Here is a 26,250-nt window from a genome sequence, read left to right as displayed (position 1 = left end):
GTGTTTTGTTTTATAACTTTCACAATAATGGTAAGCCCGTATTCTCATTTCCCATATTACAGATGAGGGAAAAACAGACTTGCTCACTGAGTGAGTTAATGGTGGAGGCAGAATTTGAATCTCTGTCTCCTAACCATCACACTGAGCCAGCTCTCAAGATGCTGGCAAAGAGATGCACCCCGTTTCCATACTACTCAACCATGGCACCCATTTTTCTGCAGTACTCTGTGGCCAAATTGTTGCTCCCTTCCTGTCCTATGATACTTAGTGATCCCACTATCATAGATGGTGTCCCCCCACCCCACTTCAACTCCTCCACCTCCCAAACTTCCTAGTTTCCATGGGAAATGAGAAAGCCAGGAGATACTTTGCAGACCATTGTAGTTGTTTGCTTTAGGGGTGATCAGGTTGCCTGTGGCCCTTCAGAGGCTGCCAGACTTCCAGCCATCCACACAGGACAAAAATGAACAATGAGATTTGCTAGCACAGGAGATAGTGAGGGCCACCAACTTGGATGGCTTCAAAAGAGGATTCATTGAGGAAATGGCTATCATTGGTTACTGGCCAGGATGCCACACTATGCCTCTGAATACCAGTTACTGAGAATTTCAAGTGTGGAGAGGGCTGTTCCATCCAGGTCCTGCTTGTGTGCTTCTGAAAGGCAGAAAAGGGTTGGGAAAGGGTTGTGGAAAGGGTTGTGGAAAGGGTTTGTGGAAAGGGTTGGGCAGTCAAGCAGGAGAAACATTGCAAAATGCAGATATATACTTCAGGGATAGAGAACCTGTGGCCCTCGAGAAGCTGATATACAGGTAGAGGCTATTTTGTGTGCGTCCGATTGACGCGAAACCGCCAACACGAACCATGACCTGGAACGCAACTCCCACGCAAACAGGGAATTGCCTGTACTCCAACACCCATAAGCCCCAATCTGATAGGTCACTGTCAGAACAGCATGCTGGTCTAGATGGGCCTTTGGCCTATCCACCAGGGTTCTTCTTATCTTCTTAACTCTTTATCAACCCTGACCATCATCCACATCGCTGGGGGCTACTGGGAGGCAGATTCCAAGAAAGTCTGGAGGGTGCCAGGTTCCCCATTATTGACAGAAATCCACAGATCCTCCCTCCCCGTCCCCCAAGAAAGGTCAGATCCAGTGGGCTGTTAGCATGCCATTTATGCCAGCTTTTGTTTTCCTTTTTCCCAAGTTCTGCCAATACTAGGCTCTCTCTGTAACGATGGCCCAGCATGCACTGTGCTGGTGATGTCACACCCACCTCAGATCTCCGCTGCAGACGAAAGCAGCTCCCTCTAGGGGCTCAGGTAAGTCCTGTCCTTTTTTTGTTTTACAATATTATGTGGTCTCATAACTATTGGGCCCATTTCCTCCATTGCCATTGGCTATGCTGTAAGATAAAGAGTTGAAAACAAAAACAAAAAAGTACACACATATGTGTCATTCAGTAGGAAACTTTTGCTTATACCACACAATATTGTAAAACCCAAAAAAGAACGCTCCTCTTCCCTTCTGAAATGGAGGTGGAAACGCAGAGTAGGCCCATAGCTCACCACATGGAACAGAGGCTTCCTTCCATGGAACAAGGAATGGGGAAGTTGTGCTGGCGTACAGTTAGAAAGCTGTGGGAGATTCACTGCTCCCCCGCTCCTGCCACCAAGTGATGGTTTGGCTTGGTGTTGTGTCCCAACCTGGGTTCATGATTGGTCTCACTTCAAAGGAATCGCAAGCAGTAAGCTGAGAACAAATCTCGGTTGCAGCTTTTTGGAGCGACACAAAGCCCAGTGCTGGGTTGGGACGTAGTGCTAAGCCCGACCTGTGCAAGTAGCGAAGTGGCTGCAGTTTTGTCACTGTGCGCCAGCATGCTTGCTCGCTTGCCTTAAGCCATAGTTTGCCCCAGCACTGTGTGGGAACCAGGCCAGTATGTTACACCAGCCTTCCTCAGCCATGGATGGAGTTCAAATCAGTTAAACTGAGCTGATGCAAAATTTCTGCATGTGGACACTGTGGTTGCTAAACAAGAGGCATTTCTTCTTGGGCTGTTCTGGGAATTCTGTCTCACTTCTATGTTTTTTAAACCAACACCATTCAGCGAAGGAACACCTTCACCTTCGTCAATTTTCACATAATCCCAGAAGACATGAAACTTGTTTCTAACTGAGACATACATTCAGTGTTCTCTTAGCTGTCTCCCACCCCCAAGTTTGGTATCAGGATAGTCTCCTTATCTGATTGGAATAGGACAAAAAGGGGCACTTAAACCTCCCCCCCCCCCGCTTGGGCAACTTTCTAATTGAAATTGTCCATTTCCCGCTGCTGTTTTGCCCATGTAATCCTAGAAGATCCTTTGCTGTCTTACCTTGTTTGTCTTTCATTTGAAAAAGGTGCTCTTTTCTTCATTATAACGTACACAAAATAAAAATGAAGGAGGCAACACCTACAAGCATGTGAGGAGTCGTACAGGTGGAAACGAGGCCTGAAAAAGTCTGAAATAGGCAAATGTTGGTAAAGGTGGGGCAGGGCCCCTCTCCGAAATAAGCCACAGAATGAAACTAAGCTCTTCCATGTCCACTAGCAGTGGTTTAATTTTGCTGGTATGTTTTGGATTAGACCTCAGGACCTCTAAGGTTTTCAGGTCCACACCGGCCACATGGCTGCCACTTTCTTCTCATCTCCTCTCCTGCCCCACCCTCCACTTTTGTGTGGGTATAGGCGGTTGGGAGGATTCTGCAAGTGCCATCTTAGGACAGACCGGGCACGAGATGCCCTACTAGGCTTCTTGCCTGATGCCAAAGCTCTGAGTTCAGCCTCTGGCCTCCAGATACTGTATTTTGGATGACAGCTCCCTGATAGGAGTTGCCTTAGACAGCCAGGACCTGAAGCTAACCTTGGCCTGAGACCGGCTTTTGTTGGCAAGGCTCTTATCTGCAGCAGAGAGTGCCAACGAAGGGTGAGACATGCCCAGCAGGACAACACAGAAGCTTTGTGGTGATCGGTAGCTGGCAGGTGGGACTGCCTTGTGTTTTGGGGCAGGGAGCATTGAAGTTGACAAACCTGGGCCTGTATGTTGGTGCATGTTGGTGATTGCAAAAGGGGGCTTGCTTAGGGTTGGCTGACATGTCAAGCATTAGGTGTTCTTGGGAGGTGAAGGTTGCTTAAAGTAAGCAAATGGTTCACATCACAGAGCCATAGAACTGTAAGGTTGGAAAGGACTCCAAGGGTCCAGTAGCTCAACGCCCAAATCGAGGATGTAAGTTATGGCGAATAAGCTTACTTATCAAACCTTTATTAGGCATTATGCAAATAAAACCATGAAAGAGAAAATAACATATAAAAGCCTTAAAATATATATAAAAAGGCAGCAGTTGGCTACATACATATATATATATATATGCATATAGAATCAGTGGTTTTCCTTGTTAACCTGCTCCTTGGAGGACTGCTACCAAAAACTCGGCTACCCCCGCCGTTACCCTTTGGTCAACGTCGGATAGGCAGAATCCCACACATTCACCTTGCTGGGGTTCCAGACCACCCAAAAGAGGGGACAGCACGCGTTGACGGAGCGTACTGTACAATGGGCAATGAAAGAGAATATGCTCTACAGTGTCCGGGACATTCATAGAACATCTGCAGAATCTCTTGTTTCTAGGAATGTTTTGATATCTTCCCCTGACAAATGCTGAGGGAAAAACATTCAAACGGGCCAGCATAAAAGCCCTACGTTGGGCTGGGATTATTAATTTAGTGACGTAATTGGCTCTGCTATCTAAGATATTTAAATCATAGAATATGGGGGAGCAAATTTTGTTTACAGCTGCCATAATATTTTGTCTCTCGACATCCTTTAGTCTAGTTAGGATATTATGGAAAATGTATTGCTCATTAGAATTGTACAGGGGCTCCAGCTCGATGCCTAAAGATTCAATCTTTTTTTCGAGGTACTGATACCATCTTGATTTATAGGAGTCTTTGAGCAGATCAGCGAGCAGACTTGATGGAGGGCAGCGAAAATGGCAGCGTAACCAGTACTTTATTGAGGTGGACCAGGCCCAATATTCCATTGTGTGTATGCCTATTTCTGCACACATTGTTTCATATTTGATCACAGCTGGGAGTCCAAGAATACGTCTCAGAAAGCTGGAGTGAATCTTTTTTAAATCACTGTTATATGCTTGGACCCATAGCGGGATTCCATAGAATATCTGGGATTGCACTTTTGTTTGAAATATCTGATTGGCCGCAGGAATAAATTGATTACCTTTCTGATAATAAAAACGGGCAACTGCTGATGAGGTGCACTTTGCCTGTTTTATGGCATTTGTGCGATGATTTGCCCACCCTAAATTGCTCTGGAATAAGATTCCCAGATACCTATAGATTTTCACTTGTTGGATTTCTTGCCCTCTTATTTTCCATTTCTCTAATTTCCAACCATTCGAGAAGACCAAAATTTTTGTCTTCTCATAATTTATAGAGAGTTTGTTACATTCGCAGTAAAGGATCAGAGAAGATATAAGACGTTTCAGACCCAAGCTCGTTAATGATAGTAGAACAGCATCGTCTGCGTATAATAACAGAGGAACTGGTTTCTGGTTTAGTTTAGGGGCATGTGATTCTATTTTTTGAAGGTGTTATGGCGAATAAGCATGTTCCCTCGCCTTTGAACTCTGCAAAGCCCTTTTTCATTCTGTTTTGGGGTTTTTTGCCCCCGATGTGCCTGCCTCAAACCCCAGAGAGCTGCTGCCTACCTGTGGAGACAACACTGAGCTCTCACACCCCCTTCTCGACCATCTCCCTATCCCCTGTCATGACTCTTGCTTCTGCCCCTCTTCAACCCCCCCCCCCATGGTTGTTGATTGCTTTCTCAAGGATCTTGCCAGTACTGGGGCAGCTAGGGGTGTTTTCTTGCCATGGTGCTGTGTGTTTGTCCATTGTTGAGAAGCTACTTCTCTTTGCCTTTTAATTGCAAATCACACTTGTATGTAACAAATGCCCCCTTCTTTGGGGTCCTGCAGAACAATGGTTGGAGCTTTCTGGAGAGGGGTGGCTGGCCCTCTTCGTCCCAAGGGACAAAATTCAGCCTTGGAAAAGCCTTTGGGGGCTACATGCTAGTGATGGATGTCACCTCACACACAAGAAACCCAGCTACCCTCCTCATCTTTGTGGATCAGCTGAGGAGGGTTTTTCCTTTTCGCTCTTGCTCATCAAATGATTCATCTCATGACCAGGGAGGGGGCATAATCAGGGTGCTCCACTGAATGGAGATATTTCTGCCTACCCTAGCACTCTTTTTGCATTTATTTTTATTTTTGCTGCCACTGACAGAATGGTGTGTTCTTACTGGAGAAGAGAGGAGATGCAATGGAAACAAATTCTTGGGAGGCTGAATCGGGCCAGCTCTGATCTAGAGCCTAGCCTGCCACAAACTTTTTTAGACATGGAAACCCATGCCCCTTAGAGAGGTTGTCAGAGTCACACGTGGGGAATGGCCGTAGCTCAGTGGTAGATCATCTGCTTCGTATGCAGAAGGTCCAAGGTTCAATCCCCAGTATCTCCAGATAGGGCTGGAAATGCTTCCTGCCTCAAACCCGTGGAGAGCTGCTGCCAGTCAGTGCAGACAATACTGAATGAGATGGACCAAGGGTCCATGAGATGGACTCGGTACAAGACAGCTTTGTATGTCCCCACTCCATCCCTTTCTGACTGCCATAGCAGTGGCAGGCATTTCATGAAGGTTATTGATAGATTGCCTTGTGCACTTAGTTCTGGTTTGTTACTCATTTTAGTCTCCTTGCCTTTTGGGGTTTTTATTCCTTGCTGTGTACTCCCTTCTTCACCCATTTGTGCACCTGTAGCAGAATAGACCTTCTTTTTGGGTCAGGGCTGCAGGCGTTGAGGTGCTTGCCCAAATGGCAGATTTTTTATTTTTTTGCTTCGGCAAGGAGAGCCATCTTACTAGTGTTTTGTCCCGAGAAGTTTGGTGTTGCTGCTTTTGCAGTTAGCAGCAAGGTTGGCCTCCTGCGACCGGCCTTGTTCATGGTTCCCCTTCCTCTCTCCTTTTTCGTTTAAGGGAAATAGCGAGTCTGAGAGCGAAAGCCCCAAAAGAAGAGGCCAAAAGCAAATGAAGAGAACGTAAGTTTTGAGGGCCCTTATTTCTATGATTGACTGATTGATTAATCACATTCTAAACCAGTGTTTCCCAACCTTGGGCCTCCAGCTGTTTTTGAACTACAATTCCCATCATCCCTGACCACTGGTCTTGCTAGCTAGGGATGATGGGAGTTGTAGTCCAAAAACAGCTGGAGGCCCAAGGTTGGGAAACACTAAACCACCATCTCAAGGTGACTTCCACATAAGAATATTAAAAACAGCTAAGAACACAAAAAAACAACAAATGCATTTATAACAAGACTAAAACCCTAACAAATTGATACTCATTGCAAAGGCCCATTTGTCCAGCTGAAAAAACCTGTTGGAACAAAAATGTCACCCATTGATTCCAGAAATTACTGCTAGGCTGGGAGTGGGCTGTCATATCTCAACAGGAATGCTGTTCCACAAAACATGGGCAGTCACACTAAACACCGTGCTCGCTGAGTTCCTTTTTCAGGAGGGTTCTTGCCAACCTTTTATGCTTGAAATGTTAATCCCTCTTGAACATAGTAGAATCATAGAATTGTAGAGCTGGGAGGGACCACAAGGGTCATCTAATCCTACGCCCTGCAATTCAGGAATCTTTTGCCCAACATCGGGCTCAAACCCACAACCCTGAGATTAATACAGCCGCCTTCAAACTGGTACCCACCAGATATTGCTGGACTCCAACTCCCATGAGCCCCAACCAACATGGCCAGTGGTCAGGGATGATGGACATTGTAGTCCAGCAACATCCAGAGGGCATTGCAGTGCACATGGCTGTATTCTTTGTGTCCTCTGTGCAGCCCACATATGAATTGTGTGTCTACTCAGAGCACCATTTGGGGCATTCTGGAGCAGAGGTAGCCAATGCCACGTCCTCCAGATGTTGCAGACTACAGCTACCATCATCCCTGACTAATGCCAATGCAGGCTGAGGCTGGCGGGAGTTGTACCCCATCAACTGGGGGGACACCACTTTGGCTATGCCTGCTCTAGAGCAAAGGTGGCTAGCCTGTGTTCTTCCAGATCAGGGTTTCCCAAACTTAGGTCTCCTCTCCAGCAGTTGTTGGACTACAACTCCCATCATCCCAAGCTAGCAGGACCAGTGGTCAGGGATGATGGAAATCATAGTCCAAAAACAGCTGGAAACCCCAATTTGGGAAGCCCTGTTCCAGATGTTAGACTCCAGCTCCCTTCATCCCTGACCATTGAATGTGCTGACTGTGGCTGATGTGAATTAGGGTTCAGAAACATCTGGAGAACCACAGGTTACATCACCCCTGTTCTGCAGGGAAGCCAGTCAAGCATTTTTAGGTGTGATAGCCTATAACATGGGGTATAATGTTTTTAATGTTTCGACCTTATATGCCTGTCTCTCCTTCTCTAGGACAGGGGGAACATATAGCCCTCCAGATGTTTTCAGGCTACAGCTCCCACTATCCTTTGATCCATTGGCCATGCTGAAGTCTAACAATATCTGGAAGGCTACAGGTCTCCATTCATGCACTAGATGCAAAAGGGGACATCTTCTGTGTAACAGTTGCACAGAAGAGAGAATTTTGGATGATGCAACTTTTTCCTCACTCTAAAAGCAAAGAGCCCTCCTTCTTGTTGTTGCTTTGTTTTTAAAAAGGAAAAAAGGCAGGGGGAAAGTTCTAGCCAAAGGAGTGGTGGTAATGTTTTTCAGTGCAGCCTTCCACCCAGGCCAAGCTGTGACCCGCTTTGGAGTGCTGAGCCCCTGGCTGAAGAGCAGTAACTCTATATCAGTGGTATTTCTTAGTGTAATGATCAAGAGGCACATAGAGCACATTGTCCTAATGTGTATAATAGGGTAAAAAGAGTAAAATTAAGTACAGTCGTACCTCCGGTTACGTATCCTTCCAGTTACGTAAACTTCAGGGTACGTAAGCAGCAAACCCGAATGTATATTTCTGGGTTTTTGCCGTGCACGCACGTGCAGAAGTGGTCCCTCTGGTTGTGGAAACCTCAGGATCTGACCGGAGCTCTGGAACGGATCCCATCCGCAACTGGAGGTACCACTGTACATAAAAACACCATAGAATGAAATAAAATGAGTGTCAACATTTTGCTCTGTACACATCACAAACTCCAAAGAGGAAAAATGGCAAAATGTCTGGGGTCAGTTCCTGGTGGGTTTTCCCTTTCTGCAGCTTAGTATTTGGCCACACCGAGAGCGATAGATGCCTTTTGATCTGAGAGGAGCGAAAGGACGTAAAACGCATCTGATCATCCTGGCAGATTTGACGAGAGGGGCTCTGCAAATGTTTGGTTGCACATCTCAGTAAAAAGGAGCAAAGCAAGGAGGACCTTGGGTCACCGACTCAACTTCTCCAGAGCTGCAGGGATGCTTGTGCTCCTGGCATGTTGTGTGTTCCCTCCAGAACCGGACATTATAACGATAACCCTTGTTGGCGTTTTGCTTATAAATCTAGGGAACGATGGAAAAGGGGGGGCTCTGAGGACGATGGTGAGGAGGAAGACGGACAGGAACAAGGCACCAGCGCAGAAAGCGAACCAGAGCAGAAGAAAATAAAAGCTCGGAGACCTGTCCTGAGGAGGTAAGAAGGGGTGGGGGGGGGTGCTGCCTTCCTTGGGTTTGCCATGCTTCCCTCACCCACCCATAGACTCTGCTTCTGGGCCCTTTTAACAAGCAGCCTGACCTACATATCTTCAGGAAATGAAACATTTCCTGCCCTTCCCTGGCTGGGCTTGAGGCTCCCAATGAAGACTGGGCTTACCTCCCCCAATCTTCAACTACTGCAGTTGGGCCCCCTTGCTCTCCCCAGCTCCTCTCCTCCCTGACACACCTCCCCTCAATAGGAACCACCACCGACAACAACAACCCCACACAAATTTAAAATGGTTGAAACAATTGTTGGACTCCCATTAGCTCCAGACAGCACAGTTAATAGCCAGGGATGATGGGTGTTGTAGTCCCAACAACATCTAGAACAGGCATAGGCAAACTATGGCCCTCCATATGTTTGGGACTACAATTCCCATCATCCGTGACCACTGGTCCTGTAAGCTAGAGATGATGGGAGTTGTAGTCCCAAACATCTGGAGGGCTGGAGTTTGCCTGTGCACCAAGGTTGGGAAAGGCTGTCCTTGATCAGCTGCTCCCTTTGTATCCCACGGTCTGTATAATACACACCGTGGTGTGTTTTCATGCTCGTTTTTTAGAGCAGCGAGCAAAGCCATTGCGAAAAAGGTCCACAGGCCCCAGCGTGGGAAGAGGCGGAGGAAAACAGAGTCGTCTGAGGACGAAGATGATGATGATGATGACGAGGCACCCAAAAGGCAGACCCGGCGCAGAGCAGCCAAAAACGTCAGGTAATGGCGGGCAGGAGCCCTGGTGCACGGAGAGCGACCGTTTCTAGATTTGTATATGGGCAGAAGCAGACCAGTGTCTGCATGTGAACCCCTGTGTTGTCTTCAGTCCTCTCCTAAGAGTGCCCTCTTGAGAAAAGTCCCCCAAAATGTTATATTGATGGTATTTGACGCCTTGGAAATTATCAAAAATTTACAAAAGTGTACCAAATAATTGTTGGAGATGTGGGGAGCCAAGTGTCAATATGTTCCATATGTGGTGGGTGTGTAAAAAGATTAAAATATTTTGGAGTGGTATTTATTCGAACTAAAAAAGAAAGTTAAAGGTATCCCTCTTTAAAAAACCAGAATCATTTCTACTCGGTATAACAGGCCCTGACATTCCTCAGAAACGTAAGAAAGGTTTCCCTATATGCTACAGTAGCTGTAGGAATACTTATTGCTACACACTGGAAAAAGCGGTAAAGTCCCCTCCAAATCAGAGTGGCTATTGAAAGTTGTAGAATATGCTGAGCTAGATAATCTTTCAGGAAGGATCAAAGATAAACCAAAGCAGGACTTCATCTCAAACTGGGAAGTTCTCAAGAAATATCTTGAGAACAGCTGCTGTGACTTAAATTCTGTAATAGCCTTTGACTAACCTCTGTAAATAATTTGTACAAAAAGAGAATGATACAATTATTTGTACTTTATTACTAAACAAATGGACAAATCTATGCAATAGGTTTCAAGAGAACAAAATATGGAAAAGACGGGAAGTCTGACGCTTTGGAAGAAAATTTATTGTTAAAATGTTAGTTCCCCCCCCTTTTTTGTATCAGTTTATTGGTAACAATGAACTCAAGTTTATGTTGTACAGTTGTAAATAAGTCTAATAAAGCATAATGAAATTTTTAAAAAAGAAAAGAAAAAAAGTGGCCGCTTGAGGAAATGTTTTGTGTATCAAGTCGGAAGGTGCTTTACACCGAGTCAGATCACTGGTCCATGTAGCTCAGTACTGTCTACATCAGTGGTTCCCAGTTAGCTAAGTACTACAGACCCCTGTTTTTCAAAAGCCAAGCCATGGGCCCCCTGCTTTTGAAGATGTTTATATAGTGGTACCTCTGGATGTGAACGGGATCTATTCCGGAGCCCCGTTCACATCCTGAGTAGAACGGAACACACGACTGCATGGGTCGTGTTTCGCCACTTCCGCGCATGCACGTGATGTCATTTTGAGCACCTGCGAATGTGCGAGGCGGCGAAACCTGGAAGTAACGCAGCCCGTTACTTCTGCGTCGTCGTGGCGTGCAACCCGAAAATGCTTAACCTGAAGCTACTTCAACCCGAGGTATGACTGTAATTTTTGGGCAGTTTTTGTTATGTGAATAGTGCCACCATAACCTCCAACACGTCTCAGCGCAAACCTGGGCCGCACTCCCATGCGAGAACGTGACACCCCCAAAATGAGTGTTTTTGGCTGCCGCAGTCTCACTTGAGACGTGTGTCCGGCCACGATCTTGCACGTTTTTGGGGTGCCATGCTCTCACGCTAAGTAGGATGGGGGACCCAACATGTCAGCAGCCAAGGGGGTTGAACCCAGCACCGCCTTGTGACCTCGCCCCTCCAGGAGAGATTGCAGCTCCACAGCACAGAAGAATATAAACACATTTATTTGTATATAAAGAAAGAAAGAGACTTATGCTGTTGCCTTTTTGGTCCTGCCCGAAGTTACAAGGAAGACGATGACTTTGAGACGGACTCGGACGACCTGATTGAAATGACAGGAGAAGGGACTGAAGAACAGCAGGATAACAGCGAGACTATTGAGAAAGTGATAGACAGCAGGGTGGGCAAGAAAGGAGGTGAGTGTCTATAAGCAGGGGTCACCTGCCTTGTGCCAGTGGTCTCACTTGGTATATTTAGCTAAGCTTGGTCAACTCCCGACAGGGTGATGCAGGGGTACAGGTAGGAAAAAAAGCCCCCCATGCAATAGTGTTCAGCAGTAAAACAATATAAACACAAAAAACAGCAGTGCCATTTAACCAACTGAATTATAAAACAAAAAAACTTAGAACCAGCTGTTCAATGTGCTGGGATGTCTGGCTGAAAAAACACAGGCTTCAGTTGGCTGTGAAAAAGACAGATACCAAACTGGGATAAAGATTTTAGAAGGGGCCGAACAGACAACAGAGAAGGCGCCCGTCTGGTATTTAATGGGAGGGAGTTCCCAAGCATTTTGGCAGGTTTTAAGTTTTCTCACTGCAAAACTCGCTTCCACAGGAGGCCGTGATGGCCACCAACTTGGACGGCTTTGAAAGTGGATTGGGCAAATACGCAGAGGACAAGGCTTTCTGTGGTTACTAGCCAACGGCTACGCTCTGGTTGGAGCCAGATGCTGCAAACCAAAGGGGTTGGTGGGGGAAGAGTGCTCTTGTGCTGCATCCTGCTTGCTGGTTTCCCACAGGGATCTGAGTTGACTCCTGAGAAAACAGGATGCAGGACAAAGATGGGCTGTTGCCCTGAGCTGGCGGGCTCTTCCTAACGTTGATTAACTTCTGCTGTCTCTTTGACAGCCACTGGCGCTTCCACCACTGTCTACGCGACAGAAGCAAACGGGGACCCTTGTGCCGACTTTGATCCTGAGAAGGAGGAAGGGGAGCTCCAGTACCTGATTAAGTGGAAAGGCTGGTCGTACATCCACAGCACGTGGGAGAGTGAAGATTCCCTGCAGCAGCAGAAGGTCAAAGGGCTGAAGAAGCTGGAGAACTTCAAGAAGAAAGAGGATGAGATCAAGCAGTGGTACGTCTCCTCTGTATAAAGGGGTCATCTTCCCTAGGAAGGACACTTGCACGAAGCAGGATGCAGGCCTAGCCACATTGAGCTAGCTCCCACACCACTTCCATGTTGGTGTAGTGGTTAGAATGTTTGACTAGGACCTGGGAGACCAGGGTTCAAATCCCCACTTGGCTGTGAAGCTCTCTGAGTGACCTTGGTCCAGTCACGATCCCTTAGTTTAGTTTAGCTTCACAGGGGTGTTAAAGGTAAAGTAAAGGGACCCCTGACCATTAGGTCCAGTCATGACCGACTCTGGGGTTGCGGTGCTCATCTCGCTTTATTGGCCGAGGGAGCCGGCATACAGCTTCCGGGTCATGTGGCCAGCATGACTAAGTTGCTTCTGGCGGCGAACCAGAGCAGCCCACGGAAACGCCGTTTACCTTCCTGCCGGAGCAGTACCTATTTATCTACTTGCACTTGGATGTGCTTTTGAACTGCTAGGTTGGCAGGAGCAGGGACCGAGCAACGGGAGCTCACCCCATCACGGGGATTCGAACCACCAACCTGATCGGCAAGTCCTAGGCTCTGTGGTTTAACCCACAGCGCCACCTGCATCCCTTCTCACAGGGGTGTTACTTGAGGATAAAATTTGAGGGCAGGGAGCCTGCATGTCACTGTGAGCTCCCTTGGAGGAATTGTGGGATCAGCTCTCATTATCATGCCTGAAGTGGGTGTAATATTCCTCTCGCTTCCAGATATGAAATTCAGGCCCTGAAGGTGCTCTTGATTGAAACCTGCTTCAGCTCTTCAAGTGGCTTTAAAATCTTCAGGGAATAGTTTGGGCAGGATAGCGCTCGGATGTTCTGGCTGTCAAGGGTCGCCAATCTTTTTGGGCCAACATCCACATTTGGAGTTTTAAGGAAGTGCCATGGGCGCCAGTCACAAGATGGCAGCCACGGGGTGTGTGGCATAACTCAAGACGGCTGTCATTGTGGGCATGGCACAATGCAAGATGGCTTCCTTAGGGGTGTGGCATAACGCAACATGTCTCCTTTGGAGCCGTGGCATAACACAAGATGGCTGCCACATCTGAAAGAGCAGAAAAAGAGGATACAAAATGGTGTAAGACTACCAAATCAAACACACTCATCGGTGAGGAGGAAAGGCACCTATTGTCAGCCACTGCTCTTACTGAAAGAAACTCCTCTTCTCTGTTTAGAATAGAAGAGAGGGTGGACATTCAGTTTTGGCACCCAGTAGAAACACAGTCACATTTAAGAGTGTGTGTTCAATGTAAGAGAGACTTGAGCCAGTGCAAACAGGAACTAAGCAGGAAGAGCAAACAGTCTCTTTCACATTGTGGATTTTTGAGGAGTTTTGTTTGGAGACCTTTTGTGGGCACCTCGGGGCAGCACATTGGCAGCCCCCTGCTTTTACCTGCACTCACTCTGCAAAGGGCCTTTATCTGTCTCTTTCCTGCACAGGCTGGCAAAGGTGACTCCCGAAGATGTGGAATACTATAACTGCCAGCAAGAGCTGGCTTCCGAGTTGAACAATCAGTACCAGATAGTGGAGAGAGTGATTGGTGAGTCCAGAGCTCTGTGTTCGCCCCAAGTGTGCCACTGAATGCCAGTTACCAGAGTCGCAGGTGGGGAGAGAGTGCTCTTGCACTAGAGTCCTGCTTCTGAGCATCCAGTGGATGCCTTTAGCCACTGTGAGGACAGGGTGCTGGACCAGATGGGCCTCCTTTGGCCTGATCCATCTTCAGGGCCCTTCTTACATTCTTTTGATGGTCTTCACAGTTCTACATCGCTGTATTTATTGGTGCTGTTCTGTTCTTGATACACAGCTGTGAAGACGAGCAAATCGGCAATCCCTGGGTCTGAATTTCCAGGTAACTTTTAACGCTTTTAATGGCTTCACTGAAACAACGGTGCCAGTTTTTTCAGAAGGGGCCTCGTGTAGGGTAGCACCTGTCAAAGATGACACCAGGCCTTTCCTGTTTTGTTGTTTTGTTTCAACACCTGTAGCTCACAACCGCAAATCCTCCTCCACTGATCCCGAATACCTTTGCAAGTGGATGGGGCTTTCGTACGCAGATTGCAGCTGGGAGGATGAGGCCTTGATAAGCAAAAAATTCCAGCACTGCATTGACAGCTTCAACAGCAGGAACAACTCCAAAACAATGCCCACCCGGGATTGCAAGGTTCGTCTGCTTTTCCTTTACCTGCCTGGTCTTTGATTTCTCTCCAGTGGACAGTTGCCAGCTGGAAAAACCACATGCTTTCCTTCGCAAATTTTGGTGAACCTTTAAACTATGTGATGCACTCTTTGCAGCAACAACAACAATAATAATTTATTATTTATACTCCACCCATCTGGCTGGGTTTCACCAGCCACTCTGGGCGGCTTCCAACAAAATATTAAAATACAATAATTCATTGAATATTAAAAGCTTCCCTAAACAGGGCTGCCTTCAGATGTCTTCTAAAAGTCATATAGTTGTTAATTTCTTTGACAACTGATGGGAGGGCGTTCCACAGGGGGGCACCACTACCAAGAAGGCCCTCTGCCTGGTTCCCTGTAACTTCACTTTTCACAGTGAGGGAACTGCCAGAAGGCCCTCGGCGCTGGATCTCAGTGTCCGGGCAGAACAATGGGGGTGGAGACGTTCCTTCAGGTATACTGGACCGAGGCCATTTAGGGCTTTAAAGGTCAGCACCAAGACTTGGAGAACCTGCATAGAGAACCTGATTGCCTTCAGTTTTGTTCAGTTGACCAAGAGTCGATGATTTTGCCTTCCCAGGTGCTGAAGCAGAGGCCTCGATTTGTTGCCTTGAAGAAACAGCCATCTTACATTGGTGGTGAGAACCTGGAGCTCCGAGACTACCAGCTGGAAGGCCTCAATTGGCTGGCTCACTCATGGTGCAAGTAGGTGAAAGGAAGTTGGCTGGAGGGATGATCGGGTTTGAACTTGAGAGTGAAGTCAAGCTTTTTGGGAACTCTTTTCCTTGGCTTTCCCCAGTGTTGTTCAACCTGGGCTGGTGGTGGTGGTTCACCTGCAAATCACAGGCATCCTCTGTTGTCATCAGAACAGAGGGGGGCTGCTTTATCCTAAGTCAGACCTTTGGTCCATTTAGCTCAGCATTGTCTACACTGACTGGCAGCATCTCTCTGGGTTTCAGAACAGTGTGTGTATGTCTTTCCCAGCCGTTATCTGAAAATGCCATGGATTGAACTTGGGACCTTCTGCATGCAGAACAAATGCTTTGTCACGGAGCTACAGCCCAAAGCCCAGATTTGGGATGTGTTCCTATCCATGCCACTTAAGTTCACCTTTTGTTGTGCCCCTGGCATGTGGCCCCTGGGAGGTTAGCTATGAAGGAATGTGGCCCTCCAGATAAAAAAGATCCCCCACCCCTGGTGTAGACAAATGCTGAGCTAGATAGTCAGCTTCCTTTGCGATTACTCTTCTGAAGCATGTACATTTCTGAAAAAGCTACTGCTTCTGTATTTGGGGCCCATTTTTATTTTTTTTAAATAGTTGCCCACTGAGCAGAGTTGATGTTTTTTTGGATATAATCGTTGTGGATGGGAAGTGTCTGCCATTTCCTGAGCTCTTTGCAGGATAGTTTGGATAAAAAAAGCAATTAATAAACGAACTAGAAGGAGATTTTGACCTGTGCTGACAACATTATATAGTTGTTAAAAGGTTTTTTTAAAAAAAAAGTTAGCATGAGACATGCTCTTAAAGGGAGATGCCCTCTTCCCCCAAATCTGTAATACTAATGTACTGTTTCTACTATTTTGATCTAATGAGAAACTCAGACTATTCCCAAAAGAATGTTCTTAAGGTGTTTTGCATTTTTGCAATGCAATCTTTAATATAACTTTGTGGAGGTCTTGAAGCCTCACCAGGACCCTGCTCAAATCTCTTCCCTCCCACTTCCCCTTTCCTGGAAAGCAAGAAATGGCCCCTTTGGCTATTGGCTTGGTCAATAGGAATCAGTTGGTGGATTCATTGCAGATTCTTTTACGCTGCTACTCACATGTGCAAGATTCTTGCGGTATCTACACAATGTTGTCCTCATCAAAATGTTTCTGCAGAGTTGGGTTAAAACAAAACAAAAACCCTTTCTGTATTTTCCACAAAAACGGTAAATCTGAATTAAAAGAGGAAAATAAGTAGGACAATGTTTTGATTAGGATGACATGCATGAAGAAGCAGCATAAACCTTCTGGCATATACCAGAAATGTGTTGGAAATGTGAGCTGACCAGTGAGTCATGGGCATTGATCATTTCCTCCTCTCCTGTGTCCTTTCAGGAGCAACAGCGTCATCCTGGCAGATGAGATGGGCTTAGGGAAGACCATCCAGACCATCTCTTTCCTCTCCTACCTCTTCCATCAGCACCAGCTGTACGGCCCCTTTGTGATCGTGGTGCCCTTGTCGACGCTGACCTCGTGGCAGAGGGAGTTTGAGATCTGGGCCCCGGAGATCAATGTGGTCGTCTATATCGGAGATCAGATGAGCAGGAACGCTGTAAGCTACAGCCCAAGAAGCTGGGTTAACAGAGAACGTGCAAATGGGATCGTATCTCGGGGTGGGTTTTGCAAACACAGGGTCAAAAAAACTCAGCATTCCTGAAGGACTGGGCTGCCAGTGCATTGAACAGTTACAATTACTTTTGTAAAAACTGTTTCATGTCAATGTGTTTGGCTTTTCTAAAGAAGTAGTAATGCAAAGTGAATGTTGAATCTTCCTTCCCAAGGCAAGCCTATATTGACTGTGCAATCATTATTTCTCTTTTCTCCTTATTTGTAAGAAAGTGCTGAAACCCCACTAGAAATCTTGGCATGCATTCAAATGTGGGGAATATTGCATTAGTTTTCCTCACTACCGTATTGGCCTGAATATAAGCCACACCCGCAAATAAGCTGCACCTTATTTCATGGGGGGGAAAGGAAAAAAAAAGACAACAACCTGAATATAAGCCGCTCCCTTAAAATTGGGTTACAGGCTGAAAATTGCTGTGGTTGGTAGAATTGTAACTCCGAGCCAAATTTAAGCCTTTGATCTTGCAAGCCCGCAAAAGTTATCGTACAATCTCTAAAATCGCAAATCGCTATTCAATTGCTACAATTCCGCAGGCACTCACACCCGTAAATGGCAAATGTAGAAGAAAACCCTACGGGTTAATTGCACAACAGTTTTACCGTATGTCTGTTTCAGCAGTGATATCGTAAAAGCCCATTTTTGTAAGGTCATGAATTTAAGCTGCACTTTAACTTCACGGTTGGAATTTGGAAGAAAAAAAGTGTGTCTTATATTCGGGCCAATTTGGTATCAGGCTAGCACTGCTTTCCTTTCACACGGATGGAGCAGCTGCTTTGCATGTAGAAGGTCCCAGGTCCAATTCTTGGCCTCTCTGGGTAGAGCTAGGAAAGACCCCCGTCTAAGAATGTGCCTTGCAGATGAAGCTCATGCCTGAACTTTTGCCTCCTCCTCAGATCCGTGAGTATGAGTGGATCCACGCACAGACCAAGCGGTTGAAGTTCAACGTGCTCATCACAACATATGAGATTCTCCTGAAGGACAAGGTGATTGCGTAGGCGAGGGCAGGACTGTTGTCTTTCTCCTTGGAAATGGGCACTCCTTCATACCACTGGTGACAAGAACCTCCTCCTTGTTTTCATTGGCTCTCCTCTTGCAAAACGTCTGTGTTCAATGGTACATCTTCAGCTTAAAAACAGGGCATGTTAAATGAATCGCGGAGCAAGGATTTTAACCTGGGTCTTGCAGGCCACAAGGGACTCTGATTTGTTAGCACAGCTTCCTTCTCTCCATGCAGCTCCTTCCTGGGTTGCAATACTTGGGGGGCCAAGTACCCTCTGTAAAAAGCAGCTTGCTTGCTTTGTGTCCCTCAAGGCACCATGAGGTAGCCATAGATCTCCTCCTTGCTCCCAGAGACACAGCACTTAAGTTTTGCCCTGCTCTGAAGTTGCCATTCAGACATGGAGGATAAGGCAGCTAGCCACGATGGCTCTGCTCTGCTCCTGCCGTCAGAGGCAGTACAGTTCTGAATATGCTGGAAGGGGAGAGAGTGCTCATGTGCTTAAGGGTATCCAGCTTTCCTGAAATGGGAAGGGGGCCAGGTCTCAGCCGCAGAGAAGATGAGTTACATGCAGAAAATCCCCAGCTCAATTCCTGGTATTTCCAGTTAAAAATACAAGCTGGTTGCAGGAGATGGGAAAGTTCTCCTTCTGCCCAAGACTACAAGGAGCTGCTACCAGTCAGAGTAGACAATTCAGAGCAGGATAGAACTGCTGTTGATATGTGGGCAGAGTGTGTAGCCTAGAACTTCCCCCAGAATCCTCTGCAACACACTCTGGCCCCACCTGCATTATAAAGCAGTATCCTATCCCTTTAAACAGTCAGGACTCCCCCCCCCCCTAAAACACCCTGGGAACTGTAGTCTGTTAAGGGTGCTGAGAGCTGTTAGGAGACCCCTGGTCCCCCCACAGAGCTACAGTTCTCAAGAGTTTCCTGGGAAGAGTGACTGATGGCTAAACCGTTCTGGGAATTGTAGCTCTGTGAGGATAGTACGGGTTGCCTCACAATTCTCAGCACGAACTACAGCTCCCATGATTCTTTGGGGGAAGCTGTGGCTGTTTAAAGTGGTATCATAGTGCTTTAAATGGAGACGGGGCCTGCAATTTTCTGTGCAGGGTTCCTTTGGCAGATGTAGAAAAGAGCTTGCCGGAAGAGCTAGTAGGTTTGAAAAAGACCTTGTTGATGTGTTGCTCTAGACCGTTCTGGGGAGCATTAACTGGGCCTTCTTGGGTGTGGATGAAGCGCATCGCTTGAAGAACGACGACTCCTTGCTGTACAAGACGTTGATCGACTTCAAGTCGAACCATCGGCTGCTCATCACTGGGACGCCCCTTCAGAATTCTCTCAAAGAGCTCTGGTCCCTGCTGCATTTTATCATGCCGGAGAAGTAAGCCTCCTTACTATGCATCAAAAGTTACACCTGCCTCCAGGGCAAATGGAGCACAAAGGGCGCAGAGCGGTGGGAGCATGAGAGTTTGGAAGAAACTGTGGGGGTATGTGTGTGTTATGAGATACTGCAGAGGGAGCCACCAAAAGTGCAGGGATGGGTTTTCTGAGCAGTCTCTTAAGCCTTCCTTCCTTTGTTCCTTTTTTGGAAAGGGCTCCTAGACCCTAAGGTCAAAAGTGAACTTGCATGCTTCTAATCCTTAATGCAGCAAAAGTTGGCTTGAAAGGACATTGCCAGTGGCAGCTTTTAACGTGGCTGGGCAGAGAGCTCTGTACCGGGCAGGGGGCTCTGTACAGAGTTCCTTGCCCCCTGCCCCCCATGTTTAGCAGCAGAAGAAAAATAGAGAATAAGATAAAAAAAGAGAGAGATGCAAATGTACTCAACAGAGCTCCAGTTCATCCAAGCACAGAAAATGACAAAGGGGTTTGTGGCTGAGTGTGAGTGCATGCATGGACATGGGTGTGTGTGTGAGAGCATGTGCCGAAGTGAGTGTGAATCCAAGTGTGTGTGCCTGTGAGTATGAGCGTGCATATATGTGAGTGTGCAGACTCTGGGAGAATGCCCAGCACCTGCCCCTTTCATCTCCACCCTGCAGCCTCTTTCCTTCCTTGCCAACACAAAGTGAGAATCTGCTGCAGATGGTTTTGAAAGCAATTCTGTTCTGAACCTGCAAACTAGTGCAGAATTTGGGTAGCCTTTGATATTTTTTGAGGGTGGGTGGGTCAGAAAGAGGAGGAAGAGGGAGTCCTGCCAGCTCATCTCCACCGCCCCTTTTTTGTGCCCTGTTCTCACTGTCAGGTTTGAGTTGTGGGAAGATTTTGAAGACGACCATGGGAAAGGGCGCGAGAATGGCTACCAGGGCCTCCACAAAGTATTGGAGCCATTCCTCCTGCGCAGAGTGAAGAAGGACGTGGAGAAGTCCCTCCCTGCCAAAGTGGAACAGATCCTGCGGGTGGAGATGTCTGCCTTGCAGAAACAGTATTACAAGTAGGTGTCTGGTGTCATGGCCAGGACTTCCCAGAGGCTGTGCTGCAAGAAAGATTCTCAGTACACCTCAATGCACCATGGGGAATAAGATTATTAGATAAAGGCCCCTGTGAGCCCCAATATCACCCCACAACCCGAAGAGGTTGCCTGATGTATCTCTGTGTGATTTATCCTTTCCCCATCTCTGCATGTGATTTAGAGTATTTGTTTCCCTCCTGATGAAAAGATAGAGTAGCATTAGCTACCCACAGGAGGTTCTCTCTTGCATCTCTGCATGAGTCACTGCCAGAGTCCTATCCAGGCCAGTGACTTGTATAAGAGCCCAGAAGCCAGGTTCCTCCAATAGTAGTAGTAGTTTTTGCTCCTGGCATCCTCTTTGCCAGCCTGGTCACCCTCCAGATGTTTGGGCCACAAGTTGCACCAGCTTCAGCCACCTGTGGTTCAGACTGTCTGAAGGGCAGCAGGTTGACAGAAGCACAAACACTCTTTCAGCTTTACAAGTGGCCTCCGAGTTTTAATTCAGAACCAATGAGTCCCTCCGCTTTCTAGAAGACACGGGGTTTGTGTAACGTCAGGCTGTTTAAATTGCAAGTGGCAAAAGCTGCATTGTGGGTGTCCTTAAATTCCAGGACCATTAGGAAGCAGGGAACACCTTTCATAGTTATAAGTGAAATCTGCAGCAAAATGTTGCAGTATGGAGTTTGCCCGGTCAGCCACACCCTCTTCCAGGATACTCCATTCCATTATCCCCTGCCCCTTTTTTATCCTCCCAACAGCTCATCAAATTTCTGTGCTCGTGGCACTTTCTCTCTTTTCATAGTTCTCATTTGGGGGGTCCTCCCCCCACCTCAAATACCTTGAGGGTTTTCCTCCTAAATATTATCTTTTGTACTTTTGCAAACTTCCTGGTGATACCTTTGCTTTGAGCATGATTGCTACAATTGTGGCTGGATTCAGGACCCATGCTCACATATGGATTCCTTACTTCCCTTGTGCTCGGTCTCTGTGAACTCGCAGCACACCCCACTTGGTTAGGATCGTCTCCCCAAGTCCCCTTGCTAGCCAGCCTTGGAACTAACACAACTGGGAGTTCATGTTTCCTGACGCCCCGTTCCCGGCTTGCTCTACAGGTGGATTTTAACACGCAACTACAAAGCGCTCTCTAAAGGCACTCGCGGGAGCACGTCCGGCTTCCTGAACATCGTGATGGAGCTGAAGAAGTGCTGCAACCACTGCTATCTGATCAAGGCTCCCGAGGAGAACGAGAGGGAGAACAGGCAGGAGCTTCTGCTGGTGGGTAACGTGGAGGGAGGGAGGGGGACAGCAAGGAGGGAACACATTGGCCCATGTGCTGGTTACATAAGCCTGTGGTGCGGCTGCATTCAGAATGCTGCGCAGCTGCTTCACTGCAGCAAGGTCTTTCAGAGTTGGAGAAGGGTCAGAAAAGGGCAAACCAAACGGTCAAGAGCATGGAGCAGCTTTCCACCATGAGGAAAGATTGCCACATTTGGGACTTTTTTCTCTCCAGCTTAAAGACAAGTAAGAGGCAACATGATAGATGTTTATACAATATGCAGCATATAGTTAATAATAATAATAATAAATTTTATTTATATCCCGCCCTCCCCAGCCGAAGCCGGGCTCAGGGCGGCTAACAACAGTTAAACTCTGGAACTCCCTCCCATAGGATGGTCACCAACTTGGATGGTTTTAAAAGAGGACTGGGCAAATCCATGGAGGAGTAGACTTATCAGTGGTACTAGCCATAGCGGCTATGCTCAGCATTCATGCTTCTTACCACAGGGGGGGAGAGTGCTCTTGCACTTGAATCCTGGTTGACTGTTTCCCACAGGCTATCTGTGAGAACAGGATGCTGGACTAAATGGCCCATTGGCTCTTCTTATGTTTCCTGTTGCACACTGCTTCTGGACACCTGCTGTGTTAAATGTGTACAGATGCATAACATTTGTATAGCAGTTTTAAGTGTTTGAAATCCTTCACATGCATTGTCTAGCTGTAATCCAGGGGAGAGCTCCGTAAGGCTCCGTTAGGCTACATTCCAGTAGCCCCACACGACCCAGAGGTTTCCTCACACCTAATTTCTTCATCCAAGCAAGCAGAATCACAGTGCAAGAATGCTTTCCAGTCATGCAGAAGTATTTGAGCAGGATATGTGAGGTCTGTGGCCTGGGGCGAGGCCTAAGGGCCAGATAGATTTTCTTAGAGGGTCATACTTGGCTCCTGGCTCTTAAGTTCTCCACCCCTGCTGTAAGTTTAAGCCAGCAGCATTGTCACCCATATTACAGATGGAGACACTGAGGCTAAGACAGATCGGCTTGCCTGAATCCCCCCATGTCAGTTCACGGCTGACTAGGCGAGATTCAAACGAGGGATCTTCCTGATTTGTAGGGCTCAGTCCAGGTTAGAAGCGCCATTTGCAAATGACCACCATGTCCCTTTCAGTCTTTAATCAGGAGCAGCGGGAAGCTCATCCTCCTGGACAAACTGCTGAGCAGGCTGCGCGAGAGGGGCAACCGAGTCCTCATCTTCTCCCAGATGGTGAGAATGCTGGACATCTTGGCAGAGTATTTGGCCATCAAGCACTACCCTTTCCAGGTGAGGCTCCCATGGGTGAAACAGGCACAAGCTGCTGGCTTGGTTGGTTCAAAGGGGATGGTCTCAGATAAGCTTCAGATGTGGAAACCAAAGGTGCCTGGGAAGAAAAGGAGGGGATGATGCATTTTGTATTTTTATTATTGAATTTACACCCCACCCTTCCTCTCCAAAGAACCCATGTACTCCTTATGCATCACACATAGGTCTGCAGAGGACTTCCCTCTGATGTTAAGATACTGTGGGCATACAGAGACAGTGCACGGTTTTCTGAGAATCCTGGCTTTTATTTCGAAGCAGGTTTCTAGTCCTTATGGTGTTCAGGGGGCACATCTCAGCCCGGCAAAAGTACTTTTTAACTAGAGACATTTGCTGGTTTGGCCTGGGACTTCATCCAGTGAAGCTGAATGTTGGAATATTCAGGGTGGATAGAAGAAAGTCATTCTTCATGCAGCGCATCATTAAACTATGGAACTCACCCCCACTGGAGGCAGTGATCAGATGGCTTTAAAAGAGGATTGGACAAATGCATGAGGGGAAGGCTATCAATGACTACTAATCGCAAGGGCTGTGCTCTGCTTCCATGGTCAGGGGCAGTAATGCTTCTGAATACCAGAAGCCACAGGGCGGAGAGTTCTCTTGGCCTTGGGTCCTGCTTCCCACAGCCATCTGGTTGGCCACTGTGAGAACAGGATGCTGGACTAGATGGGCCTCTGGTCTGATCCAGCAGGCTCTTCTTACATCCTTATGGGACCCTCTGCATGGAAATCTGCCTCTGAGCTTTGCTCTTTCCACATGGCCTCTTGTGTCTTATGCCTTCTCATGTATTTTTTTTTTAAATAAGCGCTTCCACAAGCAGTTCCTGGCTCAGGGCTTGTAATGGGAGCTGTGGAGTCACCTGGTGCCTGTTGAGGCTTCCCGGGCACCGTCCCCTGTGGCAACAAGGTTATTTTTAATCACTGTTATTTTTAAAGTGTTGCCTTGCTCCAAGCTGGTAGAAGCTGGACAGGGACTTGAGTTTCTGAACCATCCACTGCAGCAGTACCCAGGGTATTGTTTGTTTTTGTGTGAGTGTGTGTAAGTGTGTAAAATAAGTGATTCCACCAGTGTCCTTTGATTCAATCACTGTCGTTCTTTGCAGCGCCTGGACGGCTCAATCAAAGGCGAGATCCGAAAGCAGGCGCTGGATCACTTCAATGCTGACGGCTCAGAGGTAATGATCATTGTGACCTGCCCATTCAGAGGGAGGGCAGCAGCTGGCGGGGTCTTCTGAGGGGAGGCAGCGAGTACCACAAGAAAGGGGATATCATATTTAGCATCTTTATCAGCCATTCATCGCTGATAAAGATGGTGGATTACACCAAAATGGCGAAAATGACTGGGAATATCAGAAACCAGGAAGACAGAAACTTTAACAAGGAATGGGGACAATTTATAAGTTATCAAAGAAAACACTGTAAATGACTAAAAACTTTGGCAGGATTATAGTAACACTTGTAATGTAAGAAAAACTAAGGTAAAAATGGATTTTTAAGATAAATGGAGAAACTATAAGATGCAATAAAGAAAAGTTTGACAATGGAAACCATGGAGGCATGGAGGGAAGCTTAAGGTTTCAGGGAATCCTATATGATTACGATTAATGTTTAAATTCAAATGTATATTGTAAAACTGAATAAAAAAAATTAAAAGGAAGAAAAAAAGAAAGGGGATATTGTTGCAAACATTTTGCAAAGAGTTTTTTTTGGGGATTGAAACTTTTCCTTTCTATCCAAGCTTTGTCCCTGGCTAGCTGGCCAGATCTCTTTTTCAGAAGCATCTCTGTGCAGAAATCTGCCCTCTAGTTCCCCAAAGGTTTTCCCTCCAAAGGAATATGTGTGTCTATGTGTGTGGTTATTGTATTACAAATCACTTCTTTGGAATGCTTCAGGGAAGCAATTCATGTGCTTAGCACTGAGGCCCTTTTTCCTCCTCCTCAGGACTTCTGTTTCCTCCTGTCCACGCGAGCTGGTGGCCTGGGGATTAACTTGGCCTCTGCCGACACGGTGGTCATTTTCGACTCGGACTGGAACCCTCAGAATGACTTGCAGGCTCAGGCCCGGGCTCACCGGATAGGGCAGAAGAAGCAGGTCAGAGAAAGAGCCGAAGCTCTCATGTTGCAGCCATGGATGGGTGGCAGCAGCCCCTAAGATTCTGGAACGCCCACAAAAGTTCCTGCAGGCCGTTTTCCTGGGTTGTTTTTCTTCGGACATGACAGTTACCTCTTAGTTCTGTGCCAGTTGCTTTCTTCATTCCGTAGGTGGAGAGGGAGACGGAAAGATAGGATTTGAGGTAACACCAGGAGAAAGGGATATTTTCTGCCCTGTTTCAGTCATGGCATCCTATTTGCTATTTTTCTTAGAGGCCTAATAAGATGCTGTTAATCGTTGTTATTATTTAATTTCTATCCTGTCCTTTCTCCCAACGGTGCCCAGGGCGGCAAACATCTAAAAGATTAAAAGAGGATCAGACAGATTCATGGAGAAGTTTTTTATTGGTGTTTTAAAAACAGTATGAAGACCAATACAAAAAAAATCATCTAATAACAGTCGTGGCTCTCCCCAAAAAATTAGTTTGTTGGGAGACTTCCCAGGATTCTTTGAGGGAAACCATAACCATTTAAAGTGGTATCATAGTGGTTTAAATGTATGGTGCAGACGGGAGCCTTTGTAGAGAGGTAATTCCACAGTTGGTTCAGACCTCTACTTTAGAAGCAGCCACAGTTGTATAGAGCTCTAGGCATTAAGGGGAAACAAAACTTCTAAGCTGTTTGCCTGTGGCACCTCCTTCGAGCTCCTCTGGCTTGCAGGGCAGGAGTCGGGGGCAAAGTAGTAGCTCATCAAGCAGAAGGACCCCTCAGGTTCAGTCTTTGTCATCTTCAGTTAAAAAGTTGTTGCGTTTACAGGAGAAAGAAAAGCTTTTGGCTTTCATGCTCTGGGGTAAGAGAGGAACCGTGATCTGACTCTCTGGAAAATGGAGCTTTTATCTGTACCCTTTCCTCCCCCTGCAGGTGAATATTTATCGATTGGTTACGAAGGGGACGGTGGAAGAAGAGATTATCGAAAGAGCCAAGAAGAAGATGGTATTAGACCATCTGGTGATACAGCGCATGGACACCACTGGTCGAACTGTTCTGGACAACAACTCTGGCAGATCCAAGTAAGGGGGATGAGAGAGGATGGGGACAGGTTCTCTGGAGGACTACAGATCCAAACTAACTAGTCTCTCTTGGGTGTATATCAGCCTTCCTTGAGATGCTGCCCTCCAGTAGGTCCAACGTCCACTTCC

At 47.0% G+C, this 26,250-nt stretch overlaps 1 protein-coding gene across 10 annotated transcripts in view; it reads left to right on the top strand.

Moving 5' to 3' along the window:
- The window catches only part of CHD2 (chromodomain helicase DNA binding protein 2), a 66,769-nt gene that overhangs the window by 21,127 nt on the left and 19,392 nt on the right, over positions 1 to 26,250 (top strand). For 6 of the 10 annotated variants that reach the window (XM_077919021.1, XM_077919024.1, XM_077919020.1 and 3 more), the window contains 18 exons: positions 6,087 to 6,148; positions 8,608 to 8,733; positions 9,359 to 9,508; positions 11,216 to 11,349; positions 12,061 to 12,286; positions 13,747 to 13,847; positions 14,112 to 14,156; positions 14,293 to 14,468; positions 15,069 to 15,193; positions 16,589 to 16,805; positions 17,774 to 17,863; positions 19,073 to 19,263; positions 20,122 to 20,310; positions 21,441 to 21,603; positions 22,774 to 22,926; positions 24,065 to 24,136; positions 24,903 to 25,052; positions 25,973 to 26,121. In XM_077919021.1, the coding sequence (XP_077775147.1) occupies positions 6,087 to 6,148; positions 8,608 to 8,733; positions 9,359 to 9,508; positions 11,216 to 11,349; positions 12,061 to 12,286; positions 13,747 to 13,847; positions 14,112 to 14,156; positions 14,293 to 14,468; positions 15,069 to 15,193; positions 16,589 to 16,805; positions 17,774 to 17,863; positions 19,073 to 19,263; positions 20,122 to 20,310; positions 21,441 to 21,603; positions 22,774 to 22,926; positions 24,065 to 24,136; positions 24,903 to 25,052; positions 25,973 to 26,121 (2,519 nt within the window). Of the gene's footprint in view, positions 1 to 1,205; positions 1,321 to 6,086; positions 6,149 to 8,607; positions 8,734 to 9,358; positions 9,509 to 11,215; positions 11,350 to 12,060; positions 12,287 to 13,746; positions 13,848 to 14,111; positions 14,157 to 14,292; positions 14,469 to 15,068; positions 15,194 to 16,588; positions 16,806 to 17,773; positions 17,864 to 19,072; positions 19,264 to 20,121; positions 20,311 to 21,440; positions 21,604 to 22,773; positions 22,927 to 24,064; positions 24,137 to 24,902; positions 25,053 to 25,972; positions 26,122 to 26,250 lie in introns of all 10 variants that reach the window. The other 4 variants (XM_028705828.2, XM_028705827.2, XM_028705829.2 and 1 more) reach the window with 3 other exon arrangements.

Source organism: Podarcis muralis, chromosome 14 (assembly GCF_964188315.1).
Source record: "Podarcis muralis chromosome 14, rPodMur119.hap1.1, whole genome shotgun sequence".
In the NCBI taxonomy this organism is placed as follows: Eukaryota; Metazoa; Chordata; class Lepidosauria; order Squamata; family Lacertidae; genus Podarcis; species Podarcis muralis.
Note: the sequence above shows the minus strand (reverse complement) of the source record. Positions and strands in the feature narration are given on the sequence as shown.